Genomic DNA, 21939 nt, shown 5'->3' with positions numbered 1-21939 from the left:
TTTAAATAGTTGAGGTTTCTGAGTGTGTTATGAAGGTCTATAAGGTCTATACTCCTAGAAATTAGGAGGTAAAGCAAGAAGGTCAGGCATTCGAGGACAACCTCAACTGCATAGTGAGTATGAGACCAGCCTGAGCTATAAGAGAATCTATCTAAAAAAAAAAAAAAAGCAAAATATCAAATTACATTGTTGAGAATTAAACACACTTGAGTCAGTTTCTCCACCTCTCTTCTAAACATATATCTTAAAGACAAATTCAAAAATATGTTTTCTTTCTTTTTTATTGGATATTTTCTTTATTTACATTTTAAATGTTTTCCCCTTTCCAGGTGTTCCATTCAGAAACCTCCAATGCCCTCCCCCTGCCTCTTTGAGGGTGCTGCCTCATCTTCCCACCCTGGCATTCCCCAACAATGGGGTTTCAAACACACTCAGGCCCAAGGGCCTCTCTTCATACCTGATGTCCAACAAGGCCAACTTCTGCCATATATGTTGTCTTCACCTTGGGTCCCTCCATGTGTATTCTTTGGTTAGTGGTCCAGTCCTCAGGCGCTCTGGGGGCCTGTTGACATTGTTGCTCCCTGCGTGGGGTGCAAACCCCCTCAGCTCCTTCAGTCCCTTCTAAAACTCCTCCATCAGGGACCCCCTTGCTCAGTCCAATGGTTGGCTTCCAGCTTCCTCTTCTGTATATATCAGGCTCTGGCAGAGCCTCTCAGGAGACAGCCATATTAGGCTTCCATCAGTAAGCACTTTCTGGCATCCACAATATCATCTGAGTTTGGTGGCTGTATATGGGATGGATCCCCAGGTGGGGCAGTCCCTAGATGGCTTTTCCTTCAGTCTCTGCTCCACACTTTGTCTCCATATTTTCTCCTGTAAGTAATTTGTTCACCTTTCTAAGAAGCACTGAGGTATCCACATTTTGGTCTACCTTCTTCTTAGGCTTCATATGATCTGAGAATTGAAATTTGGGGTATTTTGATTTTTGGGCTAATATCCACTAACCAGTTAGTAATACCGTGTGTTCTTTTGTGTCTGAGTTATCTTACTCAAGATGATATTTTCAAGTTCCATCCATTTGCCTTTGAATTTAATGAAGTGATTGTTTTAAATAGCTGAATAGTATTCCACTGTGTAAATGTACCACATTTTCTGTATCCATTCCTTTGTTGAGGAAAATTTGGGTTCTTTCCAGCTTCTGACTATTAAAAATATGGCTGCTATGAACATAGTGGAGCATGTGTCCTTATTACATGTTGGAGCATCTTCTGGGTATATGCCTAGGAGTGGTATAACTGGTCCTTAAGTAGTACTATGTACAGTTTTCTGAGGAACCACCAGACTGATTTCCAGAGTGGTTGTACCAGTTTGCAATCTCACCAGCAATGGAGAAGTATTCCTCTTTCTCCACATCCTCACGGCAGCATCTGCTGTCACCTGAGTTTTTCATCTTAGCCATTCTCACTGGTGTGAGGTGGAATCTCAGGGATGTTTTGATTTGCATTTCCCTGATGACTAAGGATGTTGAACATTTCTTTAGGTGTTTCTGAGCCCTTCCAGTTTCCTCAGTTAAGAATTCTTAATTTAAGCCGGGCGTGGTGGCGCACGCCTTTAATCCCAGCACTCGGGAGGCAGAGGCAGGCGGATTTCTGAGTTCGAGGCCAGCCTGGTCTACAAAGTGAGTTCCAGGACAGCCAGGGCTATACAGAGAAACCCTGACTCAAAAAACCAAAAAAAAAAAAAAAAAAAAAAAAAAAAAAAAAAAAAAAAAGAATTCTTAATTTAGCTCTGTTCCCCATTTTTAAATAGGGTTATTTGATTTGCTGGAGTCTAACTTCTTGAGTTATTTGTATATATTGGATATTACCCCTCGATTGGATGTGAGATTGGTAAAGATGTTTTCCCAAGCTGTTGATTGTCGTTTTGTCCTTTTGACAGTGTCCTTTGCCTTACAGAAGCTTTGTAATTTTATGAGGTCCCATTTGTCGATTCTTGATTTTAGAGCATAAGCCATTGGTATTTTGTTCAGGAACTTTTTCCCTGTGACCATGTGTTCCAGATTTTCCCCCACCTTCTCTTCTATTAGTTTCAGTGTGTCTGGTTTGATGTGGAAGTCCTTGATCCACTTGGACTTGAGATTTGTACAGGGAGATAAGAATGGATCAATTTGCATTCTTCTACATGTTCACCGCCAGTTGACCAGTACTGTTTGTTGGAAATTCTGTCTTTTTTCCACTGGATGTTTTCTATGTTATCTTCTGCACCTGAGATTCTCTCTTCTCTCTCTAGTATTCTGTTGGTGATGCTTGCATCTATGACTCCTGATTTCATTCCTAGGTTTTTTATCTCCAGGGTTGTCTCCCTTTGTGATTTCTTTATTGTTTCTATTTCCATTTTTAGATCCCGGATGGTTTTGTTCAATTCCTTCACCTGTCTGGTTGTGTTTTCCTGCAATTCTTTAAGGGAATTTTATGTTTCCTCTTTAAGGGCTTCTACCTGTATACCTGTGTTCTCCTGTATTTCTTTAAGGGAGTTACTTATGTCCTTCCTAAAGTCTATCATCATCATGAAATCTGATTTGAAATCAGAGTCTTGTTTTTCTGGTGTGTTGGGGTACCCATGATAGCTTGCTGTGGAGGGAGAACTGGTTTCTGATGATGCCAAGTGGCCTTGGTATCTGTTGCTTGTGTCCGCACTTGTGGGAGGCCAGTTCTTTCCCAGGGGTATTTGGGGATGGAGCGCTGTGGCACAGGATCAGCTCCAGGCACAGACCCCAGTGCTACTTAATATTATGTTTTCAGTCTTTATCTTTATCCTTATACAATATTTTCATAAATGTATTTACCAATTTAAAATGGAAGTTTGTTTTAAGATTGGATATGACTTACTGCATTGTGTTGTCTTCATCTCTGGTTTCAATCCTTATGGTCTCAACATTCCCATAGCCTATGTCATGTGTACATTGCCTTGCCAGCCTTCTCTCCAGCTTTGTTTTCAGCCTCAGTTAGTTACAATATACACATTGGTAATTTTTTCCTACATTTTCCAAAACTACAGAACAAGGTTTTGTTATATCTTTATCTTTTTTCGTGTCCCGGAGGACCTCAACTTGATTTAACTTTCTGATCATCAGTGATTGAACCTAGGACCTCATACATCCCATTCAGCATGCCACCGTTGAGCTCTGCCCCTCAGGAGTTGAAAGATACAGGATATACAGATGTTTCATTGCTCTGGAAGCCAGGCAGAGCAATAGGTTGTGGGAAATGGGCTGCTCAGTTGCAATGGGATTGATACCAAACACAATGCTTCTTTCCAGTCCCGAGAATCGACGGATGCTGTCAAACATGTTAGAATGACAGATAGACGCATCATTCATCTGAGATGCTCTCCTCTTCTTCCTCATTTCTCTCAGGAACATATGCTCATAGGCTTTCTTTTCCCTGTCTGTGCTGAAAAGCACTGCAATATCTTGAGGAGAATAGCCTTTACTCAAGAAATCATCACACTTATTTGCTACATAGCTTACCATCTTTTCCAAAGTCAAGTGTTTAGTCTTAAGGGTGCCTGATACACTTTGGGACCACTTAAATTCATGAACAATGTTTAGGGATGCTCTGGGGATGCTGCATGGAGGGTTATCTCTGATTTTTTGCAACTCTTGTTATAGGAACTCAGCTATTTTATCTCCATTGCGTACCACTTGTGTGAGCTCTTCCTTTGGATACTGGAGTGCGAAATCTGGGAGGCCACTCTCCTGCAAAAGACTGGTCTGAAAATAGTCCAGAAATATCCAGAACATTCCAGGATAAGTTTTCACTCTTTGTGTGATTACTTTTGCCTTCCCATACCAGTTCCCATTCTCAGTGCGGAAATTCTGGGCTTCATCAACAATGATGTGTTGGATCCTGTTTGTCTCAAAGTATTCTTTCATGAAGGTTTTCCGGGTCACTGCCTGGCAGATGTTTTTTCCCCTGTAACAGTGAAAAAGACATTAGGTGTTTCTCTGAGTATGTCATAGTCCTAGCAACACAGAACTGCTATCTCAGATCATTTGACTGACTAGTTCCCAAGAACCAGGGTAAGAACAGAAAAGTTCATCTTAGATTGAACACACCCAGACAAAGATCCAAACACTTACTGGATGAAGTCCCTCAATGGCTGATTTTCACAGATGTAGAGGATTCTATCTGTTTCACAGTGGAATGTGTTTCTGATCTTTTCCATGATTTTCATGGCTATGATTGTCTTCCCTGAGCCCGGCAAGCCATGCACAAATAGTTCTCTGGTTTTGCGGAGACTTTTTGAGAGTATCTCATACTGTTGGGCTGTGAGAAGATTCAAAATTTCACAGCCAAGCTGGTCGCTCAAGAAAGACCTGAAGTTGAGCAAGACAATCACAAGGGCCTGTAGCAAGTCCTGCATTTCCTGGATGTTTGCAAGGTTATAGGAGCTTGGGTAATCAATAGGAGAGACTGAGCTCCCACTGGTCTCGATATTGTTCTGAGAGCTCAGGCAGAGAACCTTGGTCATGACACATACTCTCCCAGTGTAGCCACCAGTGTTCACCAGCTTCTGCTTCAGAGTAAAGGCAGTTCGGGTGCAGTAGTCCTGACCCTGCTCATCCTGCTTCCCAAGGATGGTGTAGAGGATCGGGGGGCTATTCTGTGCAATCAGCAGAGCATCACAGATGACTTCCTGCTTCTCTTCCAGGTTCAGGTCCACAGCCCAGCTTCTAGAGAGGATCAGCAAACCACAGGAGAAAGAACGTATTTGCTGCTTTACTAAATCCTCTAGTCTCTCATGCTCGGAACACAGCTCCTTCCAGAGAGATTCAGGACCATACTTTAAATGGTCTGGTGACACTGTACATGAAAACAATAGACAAGATTTCATGTAAATATTTGTATCATTTTGAACAACTCACATATTATGTTTCAAATGGAGAATTAAGTAGGTGACCAATATTTTTGGAAGATTTTTGTCTCATATGCTTTGCCTGGGGAATCTATATCTAATCTATATCTATATCTATCTATATCTGTATCTATATAATCAACTCTGTTTGAATGTTAACTGTCTTGTTGGGCCTACATGCTTACTTACAACGTGTTAGCCTTATTGTAAAAGTACTAGCTTAGTTGAGATTTTTGTGGGAAAAGTTGCTGCCTCTGTAGGTAAGTACTACCCCTCTTTAAGAACAAATAGCTATAGATTTTGTGGACAGATACCTAGCAACCCTCTCTGTTCTGTTTCTCCTGCTGAACTTCTTACCTAGCCAATATCCTGCTTTGGGAACAGGTGCGTTCCACCAGATACAAAGTGAATCTGCGTCTTTCCCCTCCTCATATCCTGCTTCTACTGGGTATAAAACCTGCCTGTGAAAAATAAAATTTGTCAGCTTGATCAATCAGACTTGATGTCCATTCTTTGTGTTTCTTGTTCCCCATTCTTTCCACAGGTGGCTCCTCAGACCCTGTTTGACTCTCCCATGGGTCGGGACAAATTCGCGCCTCCAAAGAGACTCTAGGGGGTCACAGAGGAGAGAACGCCACTCATCATTGGAGGGTAGGCCTACCTGGTCCTCTTGAGAAGCGCCAGAGAGTGACTTCAGTTTGACATGAAGCCACAGTCCTTCCTGCCTTGAGACAGTCAGGGAGGAAAAAAATAATGTGGTGCAGATTTTAGGAGAAATGTGGTGAGATATGGGTCAAGAATTTTCTAAGCAGTCACTTTTTTGTGATAGGGCTTAAAGAGTCACTCAAAACATGAGGAACTAGGGTTAAGAAAAGGGAATTAATAACATTTTTAGATTTTGTGGGAGACATTTGTCCATGTTTCCCCCAAGAGGGGAGAATTGATGAGAAATGCTGGCACAGAGTTGGTGATCATTTCAAAGATTATTATGAAGCATTTGGACCTACAAAAATACCTATTACTGCCTTTAGTTACTGGTCCCTCATTAATGACATTCTTAGAACCTCCCCTGAATGGCCAGATTTCAAGCATTTAGTGTCTGAGGGAGAGCGATCCCTTAAGGACTCTGACTCTTCCCCTTGCCCTCCTCCACCTGTGATGTTGCTGGAAGAGCAGTTTCTTAAAGAACCTGTCCCCTGTCCTCCTTCTGCTAATCTTGTGACTCATACACCTCCTTTGTACCCTTCAAGAGGATCCTTTGTCGGCTCCACCTTCTGTGGCTGATGGTGTTTCAGATTTCCCCCCTCCTGCTCCTGTCTCCCATGTACACCTATAGATGCTGCTGTACCAGATCAATGTGTCTTCTTTCTGGTGGCAGTGAGTTCCAGGGCTAGCTGTGTATCCCCTGTATAGGCTAATAAAAGTCACCAGGGGGGACTGCTTGCGAAGCTATTTGAGCTCCTATGTATTGCCTTTAGAGCTTTCCTGATTTTTAGCAGCCGTCCTGGGATTTTTGAGTTTGATGAAATTTAAAACCTCTGCTCTGTAAGCATCCTCCTCCACTGCTAACTGGCTGATCCAATCCAAAAGTCCCTCCCTCCCTTTGGCTCTGTCTGCTGTAGCTGCTCTCTTCCTGCCCTAAGTTCCAGTGCGAGTGCTGCCTGAACATTCTGCAAACACCCTGCTCGCCAGTGGACACGTGCCTGCAGTTTTCTGAGGCAAGGAGCAAAGTGGAGGCCGTTCCAGACCCTCCAGCAGGTCGCAGGCAGGCGTGTAAGTTGCTCGCAAACCGGGGTACACGTGTGACTCTTGAGACCTCAGTGGAGACCCGTAGCGAAGTTGCAGCCTGCAGGAAGGAGGTGGCCTGGGGACTCGGGGACAGCCTTGACTGTCCTTCTCCCCGCCCGGGCCGGATCACAGTTAAGAAAAAGTTGGGTAAGTGGAGACTCTTACAAGATCTCCATGTGATTAATAAAGTTATGATTCCTATGGGAGCCCTGCAGCAGATAAGTCAAGCCATTTCTTCCCAAACCTCATTTCAAATTTATTACCCTGCCCCACTTTATTTTATAGTTTGTGCTATAATATATACTCTGGTAGAGGTCTTCTGGCAGCAGTCCCAGACTCCCACCAAAAAGGGATGTCCTTTGTAAGGGTATATCTCCCCTTAAGTCCAATTAAGGTTTTGGCAACCTATTATTCCTTGTCTGCTGCCCTAACTGTCAAAGGAAGAAAAATGTCCAGACAGTACTTTGGCAAAGGTCCTGATATTATCATTATCCCTTATACCTCAGATCAAATTGAATGGCTTCCTCAATCTAATGATGATTGGGCCATAGCCTGTGCCTCCTTTGCAGTCATTATAGATAATCATTAGCCAAATAATCCCCTTATACAATTTGTAAAGATGGATTCCTTGGTTTTCCCCAAAGTTACCTCCAAAACTCCACTCCTTGACAGCACCTTGGTGTTTACAGATGGTTCCTCAACAGGCAAAGCTGCCTATGTTGTACAAGATTAGGTTACTTCAGTGTAGTCCCCATATTCCTCTGCCCAGCTGGTGGAATTGTTTGCAGTTCTTCAGGCTTTTAAAATGTTACCAATGATCCCATTTAATCTGTATACTGCTAGTGCTTACGTGGTTCATTCTATTCCTGTCTTAGAGACATTCACATATATTAAGTCTGCTCCCACCACTTCCAAATTATTTGTGGAGATCCAATCCCTAATCATTAAAAGGACAGTGCCATTTCTTGTGGGACACTTGAGTGTCCATTCTGGCCTGCATGATCCTCTGTCATATGGAAATGCCCTAGCCGATGGGGCTACTTGAGCAGCATTCCCCACCCTACTTGATTCCATAGATTTGGCTAAATGGGCTCATGCTTTGCATCATTTAAATGCCAAATGTTCAAGATTTCTAGAGACCAAGCAAGAGAAATTGTTAAGTACTGTGGTGGATGTGCCACTCTGCTGCCAGTTCCTCATCTGGGAGTCAACCCCAGGGGACTCATTCCTAATGAATGATGGCAGATATATGCTACCCAGTTTCCCTCCTTTAGAAGGTTAAAATATGTGCATGTTACAGTTCATACCTATAGTGGATTTATACACGCATCTTCCCTTTCTGGAGAGGCATCACGTGATGTGATAACACATACTTTACAGTGCATGGCTGCCATGGGAAAACCACAGATCATTAAAACTGACAATGGCCCCAGTTATACAGGAACCAAGTTCCAACAGTTTTGTTCCCAGTTTGACATTGAACATGTCACTGGTGTTCCCTATAATCCTCAGGGCCAGGGCATTGTAGAATGAGCCCATCAGACTCTAAAAAATATGCTTCAGTGGTTGACTGAAGTTACAGATGCTTACTCCCCCTCGACTCCATGAAACAGGCTCAATCATGCTCTCTTTGTTCTTAACTTCTTGTCCCTGGATAATGAAGGTAGGTTAGCAGCTGACTGCCTGTCGCATCCTAAGTCACGAGATTCTCACGTACTACTGTGATGGAGAGATCCCCTTACTGGACAATGGAAAGGACCAGATCCCATCATTATATGGTGATGAAGGTCTGCTTGCATTTATGACAAAAAAAAAATGCTGGCCCAAGATGGTTACCAGAGTGGCTAGTAAAAACTGTTAACCCTTCTGTGTACAGAATGGAGCAATCGTCCCCTCCTGAGACAAATCTTATTTCTTTTCCAGATCCTGCTCCAAATGAAGATATTCCCGATCCTACTCCTCGGACCAGAAGGACCACCAACCTTCACCTGTCTCCAACCAAACCTCCTAACAATAGACACCTCCCTTGGAATTACACTTGGATGGTCCTCACAGAGAGAAATGATGTTGTCTGGGCCACTCCCAAGACTTTCACTAATATTTGGTGGCCAGCCAGCCTTAGCACCAATCTTTGTAAACTAGTATAGGGAGCAGAGGTCCCTTGGGGTATTGAAGATCAGCTAGATTTATATAAAGCCCCAGAAGATAATGTGCCCAGCACCCAGAGTTATAGTCCTTATAGTTTTTTTTTTTCTTTAATTTTTTCGGATCATTGGTCAGTTAACCTGGCTGGGATAATTCCATTAGGTGAACCTTACTTCAAGATACAGATTTTTATGTTTGCCCAGGGCACCACTGTGGCCACTCCCTCCATCATAAGTGCGGTGGCAAAGCTGATCTTTATTGCGCCAGCTGGGGTTGTGAGACCTCGGGGACAGTTTATTGGAATCCTACCTACTCCTGGGATTATATTACTGTCTCCCGAAAATTTTCACATCCCCAGAATTTTTTAGATGTCAGTCCTCTCTGTAAAAATTCTGACCATGTCACCTTGGGTTGGTGCCTCCCCCTGTCCATTACATTTACAGACCATACTAAGTCCAAAGATTGGGAGCAGGGTTTCTCATGGGGTCTCCACCTTTATCAATCAGGCACAGATACTGGCCTTACCTTTATCATTAATCTCCTTAAAGAACACGTTCATGCCAAATTGCCAGTTCCTATTGGTCCCAACCCTGTTCTAGTCCCCCATCCACAGCCACCCAAAAAACCTGACCCTCCATCTTTTACAGAAACTGCTTATATCTTTACCTCAGAAATTTCTCTTGCTCCCATAGCCAATCCTCCCCCCTTCATATCCTCATCTTAGTGAATCAAACCTTTCTTGCACTTAATGCCACCTCCCCTAATCTTGTTGATTGCTGGCTGTGTTATCATTCCCAACCATCTTTTTATGAAGGTATTGCTCTTCCTTGCCATTTTATCCTTGTAAATAACTCCCATCATTGTCGCTGGCAACCAGGAGTGTCGAATGGCTTATCTCTCTCTCTCTCAGGTCTCGGGATTGGGCCCCTGTGTGACTCATAATCTACCTCCTCCACAGTATGCCCATCTTTGCAATGTTACCCTTGCACCTGAGATTAGTATCCAATATTTAGTTTCTCCAAATGATACTTGGTGGGTTTGCCTTGATGGCCTTACCCCTGCCTCTCAGCCAGTGCCTTTTCTACAGAAAATTCTGATTTTTGCATTCTTGTGCAATTGGTTCCTTGATCGATTTATTATTGTTCAGAAGAATTTTTTCATTTGTGGGATCGGTCCACTGATTCCTCCCCTTCACTGGTCCACCAGGGAAGAGAACCTCTAACTGCCATCACCATTTCATCATTTCCTAGGCCTTGGTGCTGTGGGCACTGGGACTGGCATCTCCTCATCTGTTCTCTCTAAGTCTGGGTATCAAGAACTCAGTGTCACCATTGACAGAGATGTCCAGTGTCTACAACAAGGCATCGACGACCTCACTGATTCCCTCTCCTCCTTAGCTGAAGTTGTCCTACAAAACCGCAGAGGACCTGATTTACTCTTTTTACAGCAGGGAGGGCTGTGTGCAGCTCTTAGGGAAGAATGTTGGTTTTATGTAAATAAGACAGGGATGGTCAAAGGAAGCATAAAAAAAGTCAGAGAAGGTCTAGAAAAAATGACACCAAGAGAAAGAAAGAAAGAGAGAGAGAGAGAGAGAGAGAGAGAGAGAGAGAGAGAGAGAGAGAGAGAGTCAGAGAGAGAGAGAGAGAGAGAGAGAGAGAGAGAGAAGAGAGTTGGTATAAAAATTGGTTTTCAACCTCTCTGTGGTTGTTAACCCTACTTCCTTCCATTTTGGGACTGTTAGTTGGATTGATTTTGCTTATTTCATTTGGCCCCTGGGCCCTTAACAGACTTACCAACTTTGTGAAACGTCAGACGATTTGGCAGCAAAACCTTTCCAGGTGCATTATCATAAGTAATATGGAGGACCAAAAGACTGGAGACGAGGTTGTTATTCCCTCCAGGGTGTTCCCAAAGGCCATCTCCACCCAACCTAAGAAAGGGGACTCCCGCCCCAGGAACAAGTAGAGAGGGGCCACCCAGAACCCCCTCTGACTGGCAGATTAAGTTCTTGCTTGGGCTGTGAGGCAAAGCACTGCAAGGAAATATAAAGCAAAAACTAAAGATATCTTTCTGTGTTCCCTCAGGGACAAGCCTGACTGCATAGGGGTTGATATCCAAACTATCCCCTCTCCAGGAAAAAGACATCAGGACAGGTATGGCCCCCATGCATCACTGGATAACACCAGGAGGACTGGAGCCATTACAAGATCCCCTTTAGTCCCTAGAGGTCAGGCCTCTATCTGTGCCTTAGCAAAGAATAAAATTGCCATGGTCCTGTACTAAAAGGAAGGGAAGCTGTTGGGAGTGACCCTGTTTGAATGTTAACTGCCTTGTCAGTCATACGTGCTTACTTACAAAGTCTTGGCCTTAATGGAAAAGTACTAGCTTAGTTGGGATTTCTGTGGGAAAAGTTGAGGCCTCTGTAGGAAAGTACTACCCCCCAGTTAAGAACAAATAGCTATGGATCTTGTGGGCAGGTACCTGGCAACCCACTCTCTTCTGTTCCTCCTGCTGAACTTTTGACCTTGCCAATATCCTGCTTTTGGGAACAGGTGCGTTCCCCCAGAAACAAGTGAATCTGCGTCATCCCCCTCCTCATATCCTGCTTCTATTTGGTATAAAACCTGCCTGGGAAAAATAAAATTTGTCAGCTTGATCAATCAGTCTTGCAGTCCGGTCTTTGTGTTTCTTGTCCCCCATTCTCTCCACAGGCGATTCTTCAGACCATGTTTGACTGTCCCGCTGGTTGGGACATATATATAAAATCTTATAGGTCTTTTGCTTATTTATTATGGTTTCCGATTTTGTGTTCTTATGGGATGTGTGTGTGTGAGAGAGTGTATGTATGTGTATCTCCTACATATGTGTATGTGTTTCTTATTCTTTTCCTTAGGTTCCTTTCTCGCCCCCTCATCCCCAGCTATGTTCTATTCCTGTTTGTTTGTTTTTGTCACCTGTTTGTTTTCTAACGAGACAGAAGATAGAAAGGTGTGGAGTTGAGTGTGGAGTAGGAGGTGGGGAAAGATCTGGGTGGAGTTGGGGGAGGAGAAATCATGATTAGAATATATTGTGTGCCAAAAAAAAAAGACTATATTGTGTGAAAAACTCTATCCTCAATAAAGAATAAATTTATTAAAATATTTAAAAAATGGGGAGGAGACAAAAAATTCCATCTGTATATATCCCCATTCAGTCATATCCCTCCAAACTGATGGAAAGACATTGTGCTCCTGTTATCTTATAGTGGTATGTGCAAACCTAAATGTAATTTATTGAGCCTAAAGAAATATTTAAAACATGCAGTCATTCTTACATCAGATTTCTTTGTGGAAAGTTTAAAAACAATTCTGGTAAGTTAAAAATAATAAGAATTTAATGTAAATTAATTTTGAAAGCAAACCTAAGGTCCTTCTAATAGATTGATTACTAGAGCACTAATAAATGCTTATACCATACACAGGGTGTTCTGTATCAGATTTGATTAATAGATCTCAGGTATGTTCAAAGTGTGACATCACAGAATCTATTTCCTACCTTCAGAAACATGAATCTTTTCTAAGTTGGAATTTTTTGACATAACCTAGGGAAAGGCTAATAATATCCTTGGTCTGAAATGATTACTTTGTACCAAGGTTAGACCCTGGTGGCTCTGTCTCACTACTTCCTTTCAAGACAAATTACTAATGGCTCTTCAGTGGCTTCTAATCTGCCGTATGTTTTTCTCCCCATCCTTAAAAGCTGATTAAATGGCCAATTCCATCACTGTGGTTCCCATGCAAGGCTTTTGCTGTGACTGTATAGGTCAATGAGTTCCAGACACAGGATCAGAACTCCTTAAGAAGCTGCTTCAAGTGCATATGCTTAGGTCCTGCTGCTGGAATGATATGTTTTAAATCCCTGGTGGGGGACTGGGCCTCTGCATATTTAACTATCAGACTTTGGTAGCTCCATGCTAGATGACTTCAAGGTCATCTCATTCCCAAGAAGTTTATCGCACTGCTACTCCATAACTTCTTTTTAACCAAAGTTATTAAATGGTCTCTTTCTCTTAATGGTAAAAAATGTCTGTTCTTACCTTGAAATAAACGCTGCTGCAGGTCGACTTTATGTTCCAGTCCTTTTTTAGAATACACTGGTCTGCAGCGTGGGGGGCTGCTACATAGACTCAGCTGACATTCAAAATCTTTAGATAGATCTTTGGAAGCTGCCTCTGTGTGACACAGTAAATGAAAAGAGTTAGAACAACAATGAATAGGTTCTATTCTGGGGGTGGGGGTTGGGAGTTGGATGGACATCAGAAACCACAAAGAAAGGAAGCTGAAACTTGATCCAGAAGTTAATATAAGCAGCCCTGGTAGACCAGAAGTCCTTCCCATGTGACAAAGGCACCATCATCAAAAGCTTCAAATCCAATTGGAGGATCTGGGGAAGCAGGGACCCCTCTGGCATCCTGGGTAAGTGGTGGAGAGGAGGACCATTTTGTCAATTCTCTGGCTGGCACCTTGATTGAGACCCACTGGTTGGTACTAAGCTGGTTGGTACCCTGGGATCCTGACAGTAAGAATCTCAGATCAGGGATCCTGGTGCCAGCCTGCTACAGTTCCAGGGTAAGAGACAGCTATGAAAGATAAGCATGCCAAATATTTCAGGTAGCAGGAAGCTGGACACAGAAAGTGAAGGTTGGGAATGGAGAGATGGCTCAGAGGTCAAGAGCATGGGCTGATCTTGGAGAGGACCAGGGTTCAGTTCCCAGTACCCACATGGTGGTTCACAATCATTCATAGCTCCAGTTCTGAGGATCCAATGACCTCTTTTGATCTCTTCAGACTCTATGAGTACATGGTGACAATACATAAATGCAAGGAAAAGTTCACACATTTAAAACATAATAAGTGAAGGGGTAGTGGGTGGTAGCCTGCCCTGGTTAGTATAAAGCTGAGCCCACAACCTGAAAATAATTGAGGTTCTGGTAGGCATGAGATTGTTAGAAGCACTGGCCCAGCCAGCAGTGAATAAATGTGTATGTACTGTATGTGAGTGCATTGAATTTCATAAAATACTTCCAGGAACTAAGGGACAGATGGGTCAAGTTTCAAGAATGGTGAATGACAATTTCATCAGCATGTAAACCATCCTTTACAACTACCGCCAGTGATGGAGGAAATGGACAGTCCTTATATCAAAGTTTTCTTTTACCTCTGCTCCAAGTCTTCTCTCTGTTCCTCCTGTTCCCCAACTCAGCTCCTTCTAGCTTTGAAGTCTGAACAAAATGATTCCTCCATTGCTTTTGATCCTGCTAACAAGCCCCACTTTGCTGGCTTCCACCCACAGCTCCTTCTCCTCCTCTAGCTCCTTGGTCTTCCCTTCTCCCTCTCTATCAACTGGCTCTCCTCATCAACCCACCCTGGCTCCCTGGATGTTCTCCCAAACTGATGGGCACTGGATCTTCTTCTAGCTGAAATGCCTCTTTCTCCAATGTGAGGAGTGGGTGTGGCCGCCGCCCCAAGATGGCGCCCGGGATGGCTGCCAGGTCTTATGACCTGCGCCTGACTTCCTCATTATCTTAGACTTAGCCACATCCCAGCCGCCTGCACTGCCCAGATGCCAAGCCTAGTCAGCTGCCCTGAGGTGTCCTCACTTGCTGTGAACCTATGGACTTCGTTATGCGACTGGGGTGATTGGGAGGAGTCAGTAGAGTATGTAAGGTGTGCTCTGGGTTGTTGGAGGGGGGGGAATTCCTGTTCCTGTATTGTAATGCTAAGTGTTCCTGAATAAACCTGCTTGAAGAAGGACAATGTGGTGTTGCATCTTTCCTGCTGGTTGGGGTGGATGCAACACTCCAAGAGGAGTGCTGCTTCTGTGTCAATCAATCAGTTATAGTAAAAAACAAAATCCAACAACTTCAAACAATTCTCCAAAAATGTAATGAACAACTTGATGACTCTAGCCCCTTGGCCTTTAGAGATTAGGGAGGTGGATAACTGCCCTTCCTGACCCCTGCTTCTCATTTTCCTACTTTTACTAATTGCACCCTGATTTATCAACTTCTTCTGTGTGATTCTACAGCAACAAATTAAAAAAATCTCTAATCAAATATTAATCAGTTGTTTTAAAAACAAAATCCCTAATGCTTGTTTTACCAAATGACAACTTAGTAGCCAGGCACTGTGATGAAATCCTGATAGCTCAGAGAGCCAGAGAAAGCACCCAGCTGACCTTTCTACTCCACCCACATCCCAGAAGAGAAAAGCTCCTTTTCCATGCTGTCTTAAATACCCTTCAGTTTAAAGACCCTCTTTTCTCTTTCCTCTGTTTTCTTATATTCATTCCCTGTGAAGTGGTTGCTTGCTCCAGGGTCTCCTAAGTCTTTCTGGGTATCCAGCCAAACTCAAAGAACAGAGATGTTTGCTCTGGAGACAATTCCAGGTGAATTCCTCCTTTGCCTTCTGCAATGTTAATGGGCTTTTTTTCTTCTCCAATCACTTTGGGTTTTTCTTCCAACCATGCTAAGTGCTGAAGGGCCCAGCTTTAGGGTTCATCTAAGCAATAAGAACTGCATTTTACTTTCAGATTGCATTTTATGATTAATTTGCCCTCTGAATCAAATCATGTACTGGGAAAAAAATCTAAGTTGTTCCAGGAGCCATGTCACCCTGGTAACAATCACAATTCTCTAGGCAAATAGCCTCTCCACTCCTAGCAACAAGCAATCATTTCTTAAGGAGAAATTACTTAATGTCTAAAGTAGATTGATTAAGCTAGCGACCAGTATTCATACCAAGCTGAAATCATTACTAGCCAATAGAACATCCCACATTCCAGATCTAGATGCTCCCATCCCCCCTCCACACTCAGTGTCTCAGTGCCTGCAGCACTGTCATCACTAACAGACATTTTCACCATTGCCATGGTTATGTATGTTCATTATTTATGTGCTCAATACCTTTTATAAAGTTTTCACCATCTTGGCCTGCTCTCTCTCTTTCCAACCCCACTCACAGGCAACTCATTTGCATACCACCCCCAAGGTTTGCATGCTGTGGTTTTGTGGCATTTCCTTGGCCCTCCTCTTTTGCCACAAAACCCTTTCAGTATTAGGATAGAAAAAGCAATATATGCCAGATGGTGGTGGCATAGGCCTTTAATCCCAGTACTTGGGAGCAGAGACAGGTAGATCTCTGTGAACTTGAGTCCAGTTGTCTACAGAGCAAATTTCACAAGAGCCAAGGCTACACAGAGAAACATTGTCTTGAAACCAACCAACCAAAACAAAAAGCAGAGAAAGCCAACTTCAGTGGGTGTAATGAACTCAGATTTCCAGAGTGTGAAGGATACAGAGGCTCTCAAAAGAGGGAAAGGACAGAGAAGGAAAACCTCTCTCCTCTTACCTGGGTCAACATCCACCATCATATGTACCCATTCCTCAGTGTTCAGTCTGTAGACACCTTTCTCCTTGTCTACCATCCATGAAACGGGAGCCTCTGAGAACACTGCACAACAGAATGGCTCTACTTTGATCACACAGAGATAACCATACAAATTTCCCTCTTGAAACACATCTATGACTCTGGTCTCATAAGACACCTTGTCCTTGTCTTTAGATGAACAAAAATGGAAAACTGGCAACTTGGATATTGTTTCATTTACCACAGTTTTCAAAGAGTCACGGTCAACGTTGTCTTTTGGGCATCCCAGGATGATACTCTTATCATCCACTCCAATGAAAAGATAGCCGCCCTGGGTGTTTGCAAATGCGGAGATGTACTCTGGAATTATGTTTTTCATATATTCTTGGACGTGTTTGGTAGAGAATTGTTTAAACTCTATAGATGGGGATTCAGAGAAAAGCAAGCGTTGGCCATATTCAAGTTTCTTACTTTGGAAAATTTCAAAAGCTGGATTTGATTCAAGGCTGTTCTGACACGTGGCTCTGGGAATTTTAGTAGGTGGAGCTCTGTCATCAGTCGGACTGTATTTGATAGATGCCTTCTTATCTTTCAGAAATTCAAATGCTTCTCTTGAATCCATGGCAACCTTAGAAGTTAAAGATCTACAGTACAGAGAAGAGCCCAGGCTGCAAATTCGAGGCTTAGTAGAACCATCTTCAGGGTTGCAGCTCCAAGATTTAATAAATATGTAAAACTTATCCTCTTGTTGCTTGGTCTCAAAGAAAGCCTGTATATTAGAGGACATAATAAGCTCTCTCAAAGACTTTTCCAAGTCCTGTCCCATCTCCACAGGATGCTCACTCTTGTTAGTCATTTGCAAAGCAATTAATCCTCCTCCAGAGTTTAACAGAGCACAAGCAGCCTCTGTAATTCTTGTCTTCTCCAGCTTTCTTTTCTTTGGGTCCATTTTATTTCTATCTTCTTCTCCAATAGTCACTTCTCCTGCATAGATGGTCAAGTCTGGGCACGACCCTTTCACTTCTAAGGAGGGATGGGTCTCCATGCTGATCCTATAGTCAAACAATCCAAACATTTGTTTTACTTTTACTAAAAACTTACTTCTCCCATGCACACAATTCACTCATCTACTTATTGAAACATATTTACTATGAGGTAAATATATTCTGTCAGAGCAATAAAATATCACATAAGATAAAAATAGTCCTTTCTCTTTAGAAACTGTTTTGAGGGGGCAATCAAAGTAGAACTTATCATCAATGTGATATGGGCTATAGGAGGAAAAACAATTGATGGAGTGTCTGAACTAATTTGGCTATTAACCCGTGATTCAATAAAGCTCTCAGGAGGAGATAATAACGCCTAGTTACCAGATGTGTCAGGATGTAGCCATTGTCATTAAGGTATAAGACCAGGAGGAATCAATAAATTTAAGGGTGTGCCATGGAGTGAGATATCACAGCTTGGTATATATTTCTAATAAATTAAGAGATGATGGAAGAATATACTTGAAGAAGATGTCAAAAAGGAGGTGAAAACCCAGAGGTGGGAGAAAAGGAAGAGGAGTATGGTGTTGGGTATGGAGCTCAAGGGTAGATGCTGAGAATCTCCAGGTATCTAAACTGCTGACCAGAAATGCACAGTGAGATTAGGAAGTCTTATTAAATGATGTAGGGAAATGCCAGGCAGTGATGGTGCTCCTTTAATCCCAGCGCTTGAAGGCATGGTCAGGAGGATCTCTGAGTTCGAGGCCAGTCTGGTCTACAGAATAAGTTCCAGGACAGCCAGAGCTACACAGAGAAACCCTTTCTGTGGGCAGAATAGGGGGAAGGTTCGGGATGTTTGGTGAAATGATAAAACTTTTAACTTTAAAAACCTCCCAGATTCTTTGGCTCGTATATGTCAATAAGCAAAAGTCTATGAATTGTCACAATGGATTGAGAAATGAAAAAAAATGAAAACTAGGTACAGAAAAAGCCACTACATAGACTTACTAAACGAGAGAGGGAAAGAGAGAGAGAGAGAGAGAGAGAGAGAGAGAGAGAGAGAGAGAGAGGCACAGAAAAATTTGTATTAAGAGAAATTGATAGTTCTCTTTACGATGGGAATATTAACAATATATACCATGGAGGAGAGAGAGCCAGCACAGAATGAACTTAAAGATGGAGCAGGAAGCTGAGGGACTAAAACAACAGAATCCTGAGCACCAAGGTTTGGAAATGATGGTGGTCCAGGAGCTGGGAAAAGGTGAAGAAGAGGAGAAAGGCAAGCAGTGGGCCTGGTAGAGGTTAGGTTACAGATGTCTGTATGTCTGTACATCTCCTGCCTGGTGCCTGGTCAGAAAAAGGCTTCAAATTCCCTGGGACCAAAATTATGAGAATTGCTCACTGCTGTGTGGGTGCTGGAAATTGAACCTGGGTCTTCTGCAGGAACAAGAAGTGATCTTAACTGCTGAGCCATCTCTCCAGATGTATATAATTGAGTTTTTTTTTTTTTAGGGAGTAAAATCCTAAAACTGTCATGTGACCCAGAATAAGGCCGGACTAGAGGATGTTTGCCAATGCTGAAGGATTGTAGGGGCTTGTGGGACAACTGGTCTATAGTAATGGCACCATTCCCTGAGACCTGCAGAAAGGTGATCTTTTCTCCCTTATACAACCATATAAACAGTCGGTGGAAGATTAGACCTCTGATGACTGTGTGTAGAAAGTAAGAGTGGAACACAGAAGACACTAGAAGGGCTGGGGCAGTACACTGGGCAAAACAAACTGGGACTGGCCATCTTGGGGAAGAACCAAGACAGAAAGGAAACAGGCTTTAGAAGGTGTGCTAGTTGGGAAACTGAAATCCCTGGGTCTTAGGCTCTTTTCCATAGCTTCTGGATTATAAATCCTGGGTTAGATAGTAGCAATTCTATTTCTGTCTCTTGGCTCCTTGCTCAGTTAAAGACAGTATCTTAGAGAGAGGGGTCGCTCAGTGGCATCTGCAGAATACCTTTCAACATTGCCATTTCAAAGCTGGACCTTGGGGCCTGAAGCTTGTACTCTAACTTGCACCTACTAAGAACAACAGGCTCTACCAGCTCAGAGACTGCCTGTTGAGAGTGCCAGCCAGAGCAAGTCAGAGTGACAGAGACAGCCTCCCTCCCCCATCCCTTCACCCATCTGGGTCCCCCTTCTCCTGTGCTGGGCTGGTCAGTCTCTCACCCACTGGAATCATCCCCTTCCACCCTCAGGCCCCTCCAGTCCTCTGCACCTACTTTTAATGGAGTGCGTCGCCAAGTCTGAGAAAATATCCGGGTCTTCAGACAGGAGAGACACAGTGGTGCCACCCTGGCTTCTGGGCTGCTCAGGTCCCAGTTCTGGTGTGCTGGACCTCGGGGAAGCTGGAGGGGAGCTGAGGGTCTCACCAGGTCCTGTGAGCTCCTGATCCCAGCATGTGCGGAAGTAGTATTGAATTCCTGCCTTTTCTTTTCACTGCTTGAGACTCCACCCACCATTTCCAGGCTGCAGGAAGAGACCATCAAGAATCCTATAAATAACCAGCAAGCTTGAAACTCAGAATGTGCTTAATAAACTAAACTTTAATAATTCTGAACCTGATCTATATTGGGCTTTTGGATTGTTCTTTGTGTTTTTAGTTTCTTTTGGTCTCTGCTTTCTCCCCACTTCCTCTTTCCTCTTTCCTCCTTGCTCGTCCTATATGCTAGTGTTCCCTAATGGGCCTATCTGTGTGCATCTATATACCGACTAATCAATATGTTTATGGAATCTATTCATGCAAATTACACAAGACAGTAAAATTTTTTTCAAAAGGAGATAAGCTCTTCTCCAGCCCCTTCCCTCTGGAGCCGGGCCTCCCATCTTTCCCTGGCTCCCTTGAAGGTCACACCTGGGCCCTCACTCACCACTTCCAATTTGTGAGAAAAGACTCAGTGGCGGAGTTCTCTTGATCCCTGTTCCTTGGCCACCTTGGAAAGCAGAATTTGGAAACAGACAGGAATGTAAGTCTCCCTTTCTTTCCAGAAGCCAGCCTCTGGACAAGATCGTTCTGGTCTGTGGCTGGGTAGTGTTCCACTTGTGGGCTAGTCACCTGCCTGTGAAGTCCAGAAAAGCAGCCCTGGTTCTACTGTGAGTTTGGCTAGCAGTGGTAACAGTGAACTTGATCAATTCTTCTAGTGGTTGGGTTACTTGATTTTGGGGAAAACGAAACTGCTCAAATTTTCTGGCCTGCTGCAGGCATGCTGCCAGACTGAACTCACATCTGGTTTTGATGGATCTGACTGTTTAGCTGCCGAGTTTCCAGCTAAGCCCCCATTCTTGGCTATTTGTGGGCCTCCTCCCTATAGCAAGGACTTATAGCCTTCTCAGCCTGAAGGAGTTCTCTGCTGTGGAAAGGCTGGGTAAGGAGCTCAGATTCTTGCTGGTCTGGGGGAAGCAGAGTGAGAGTGAAGGTTTTGTGAGGAGCTCACCTCCTGAGCTCGGAGTTGAGAACTAACCACTGTTAACCCCTGGTACATGCAGATCTTCATCTGTTCTGTGTGCCGACTGCATGTATACTTGTTACACATGGTTAACACCGTTAACTGCGTCAGGATGTGTATTCTAGTTCAAAACCTGTTTTTCCATGGTTCCCAACTTCCCCTTTCAGTACCACCATAGTCCCTTTTCTTTAAAATTCTTATTTTCCAGGTTGTACAGTGTTGAAAGAAAAAGACTGTCAACCTAGAATTCAACACACACACACACACACAATCACCTAGTAGATAGAAAATAATGATGTCCTTTTCAGGTGAAACAAAACAATTCAGCAAGGGCTTTGTCACCAGGAGACCTTTGTCACAAAAAAATGTTAAAGGCTGATGGAAATTTGTACCAGAGTAACACTTAGAGTCACATGAATAAAACCTGTACTACAGGAGTAATTAAGTGAATATTAAAAGGTAACTAATCTTTTTCAGTGTTCAAATATTACTGAAAAGATAAAGATACAACTATATTATGAAGCTTATAAAATGCAGAAATGCAAAACTCTGACAATTACAGGGGGCTGGGAAGATGACTCAGGGACTCAGAGCACACTCTTGTGGTTGATCTGGGTTTGACTCCCAGCATCCAGCTGTGGCTCACTGACCCAGTAACTCCAGTTCCAGGGAGTCAATGCCACTGTTTTGTTGAGCATCTGCTCTCAGGTGCATTTACCCTCCTGTGCAGGAGTGAAGCTTTTTGTGTACAACACACAAAGACTATCCTTGTGTTACTCATATGCTAATTTCTGTTGTGGCAGAGATCTGATTACAGTGGACTTTGGTATTGTCATTATTATGAAGCATATCCTGTCTTAGTATTTTCTAATCATTGTTTTCCATCATCTCCTGATTGGTCAAATAAAGAGCCGAATGGCCAATAGCTGGGCTGGAGGGTAAAGGTGGGACATCTGGGCAAAAAGAGAGGGTCTCAGGTGAGAACCAGAGGCCAGAGCATCAGTCAGACATGGATGATGAAGCTGGTGCCAGGAGTAGAGTAAGATAGACAGGTGGTGGGCCATGTGGTGAGTGAGGGGTTCATTTTTCATATCCCATTCAGAAACTAAGCCCTGACCATTTAGTCATTTGCTGTCTCTGCTTCCTTGGTTCTTACCATTTAAATCTGGCTTCCCCAGCCTCCAGTTAGCACCTCAAAGT

General features: G+C 43.3%; 1 protein-coding gene across 1 annotated transcript; it reads right to left on the bottom strand.

The window, feature by feature from the left end:
• Positions 1-154: 154 nt before the first annotated feature.
• LOC110305489 (schlafen family member 8) lies at positions 155-20298 on the bottom strand. The gene is made up of 6 exons (XM_085829749.1): positions 20164-20298; positions 19516-19762; positions 16239-17308; positions 12926-13060; positions 4142-4865; positions 155-3974 (listed from the first exon to the last, which is right to left on the bottom strand). The coding sequence occupies exons 3-6, from the start codon at positions 17299-17301 to the stop codon at positions 3665-3667; spliced, it is 2232 nt and encodes a 743-aa protein (XP_085685875.1). The 5' UTR covers positions 17302-17308; positions 19516-19762; positions 20164-20298; the 3' UTR covers positions 155-3664.
• Positions 20299-21939: the final 1641 nt, after the last annotated feature.

Source organism: Mus caroli, unplaced genomic scaffold, assembly GCF_978045245.1.
Source record: "Mus caroli unplaced genomic scaffold, Mus_caroli_1 scaffold_13, whole genome shotgun sequence".
Taxonomy (NCBI): Eukaryota; Metazoa; Chordata; class Mammalia; order Rodentia; family Muridae; genus Mus; species Mus caroli.
This window is presented reverse-complemented; position numbering and strand designations above follow the sequence as displayed.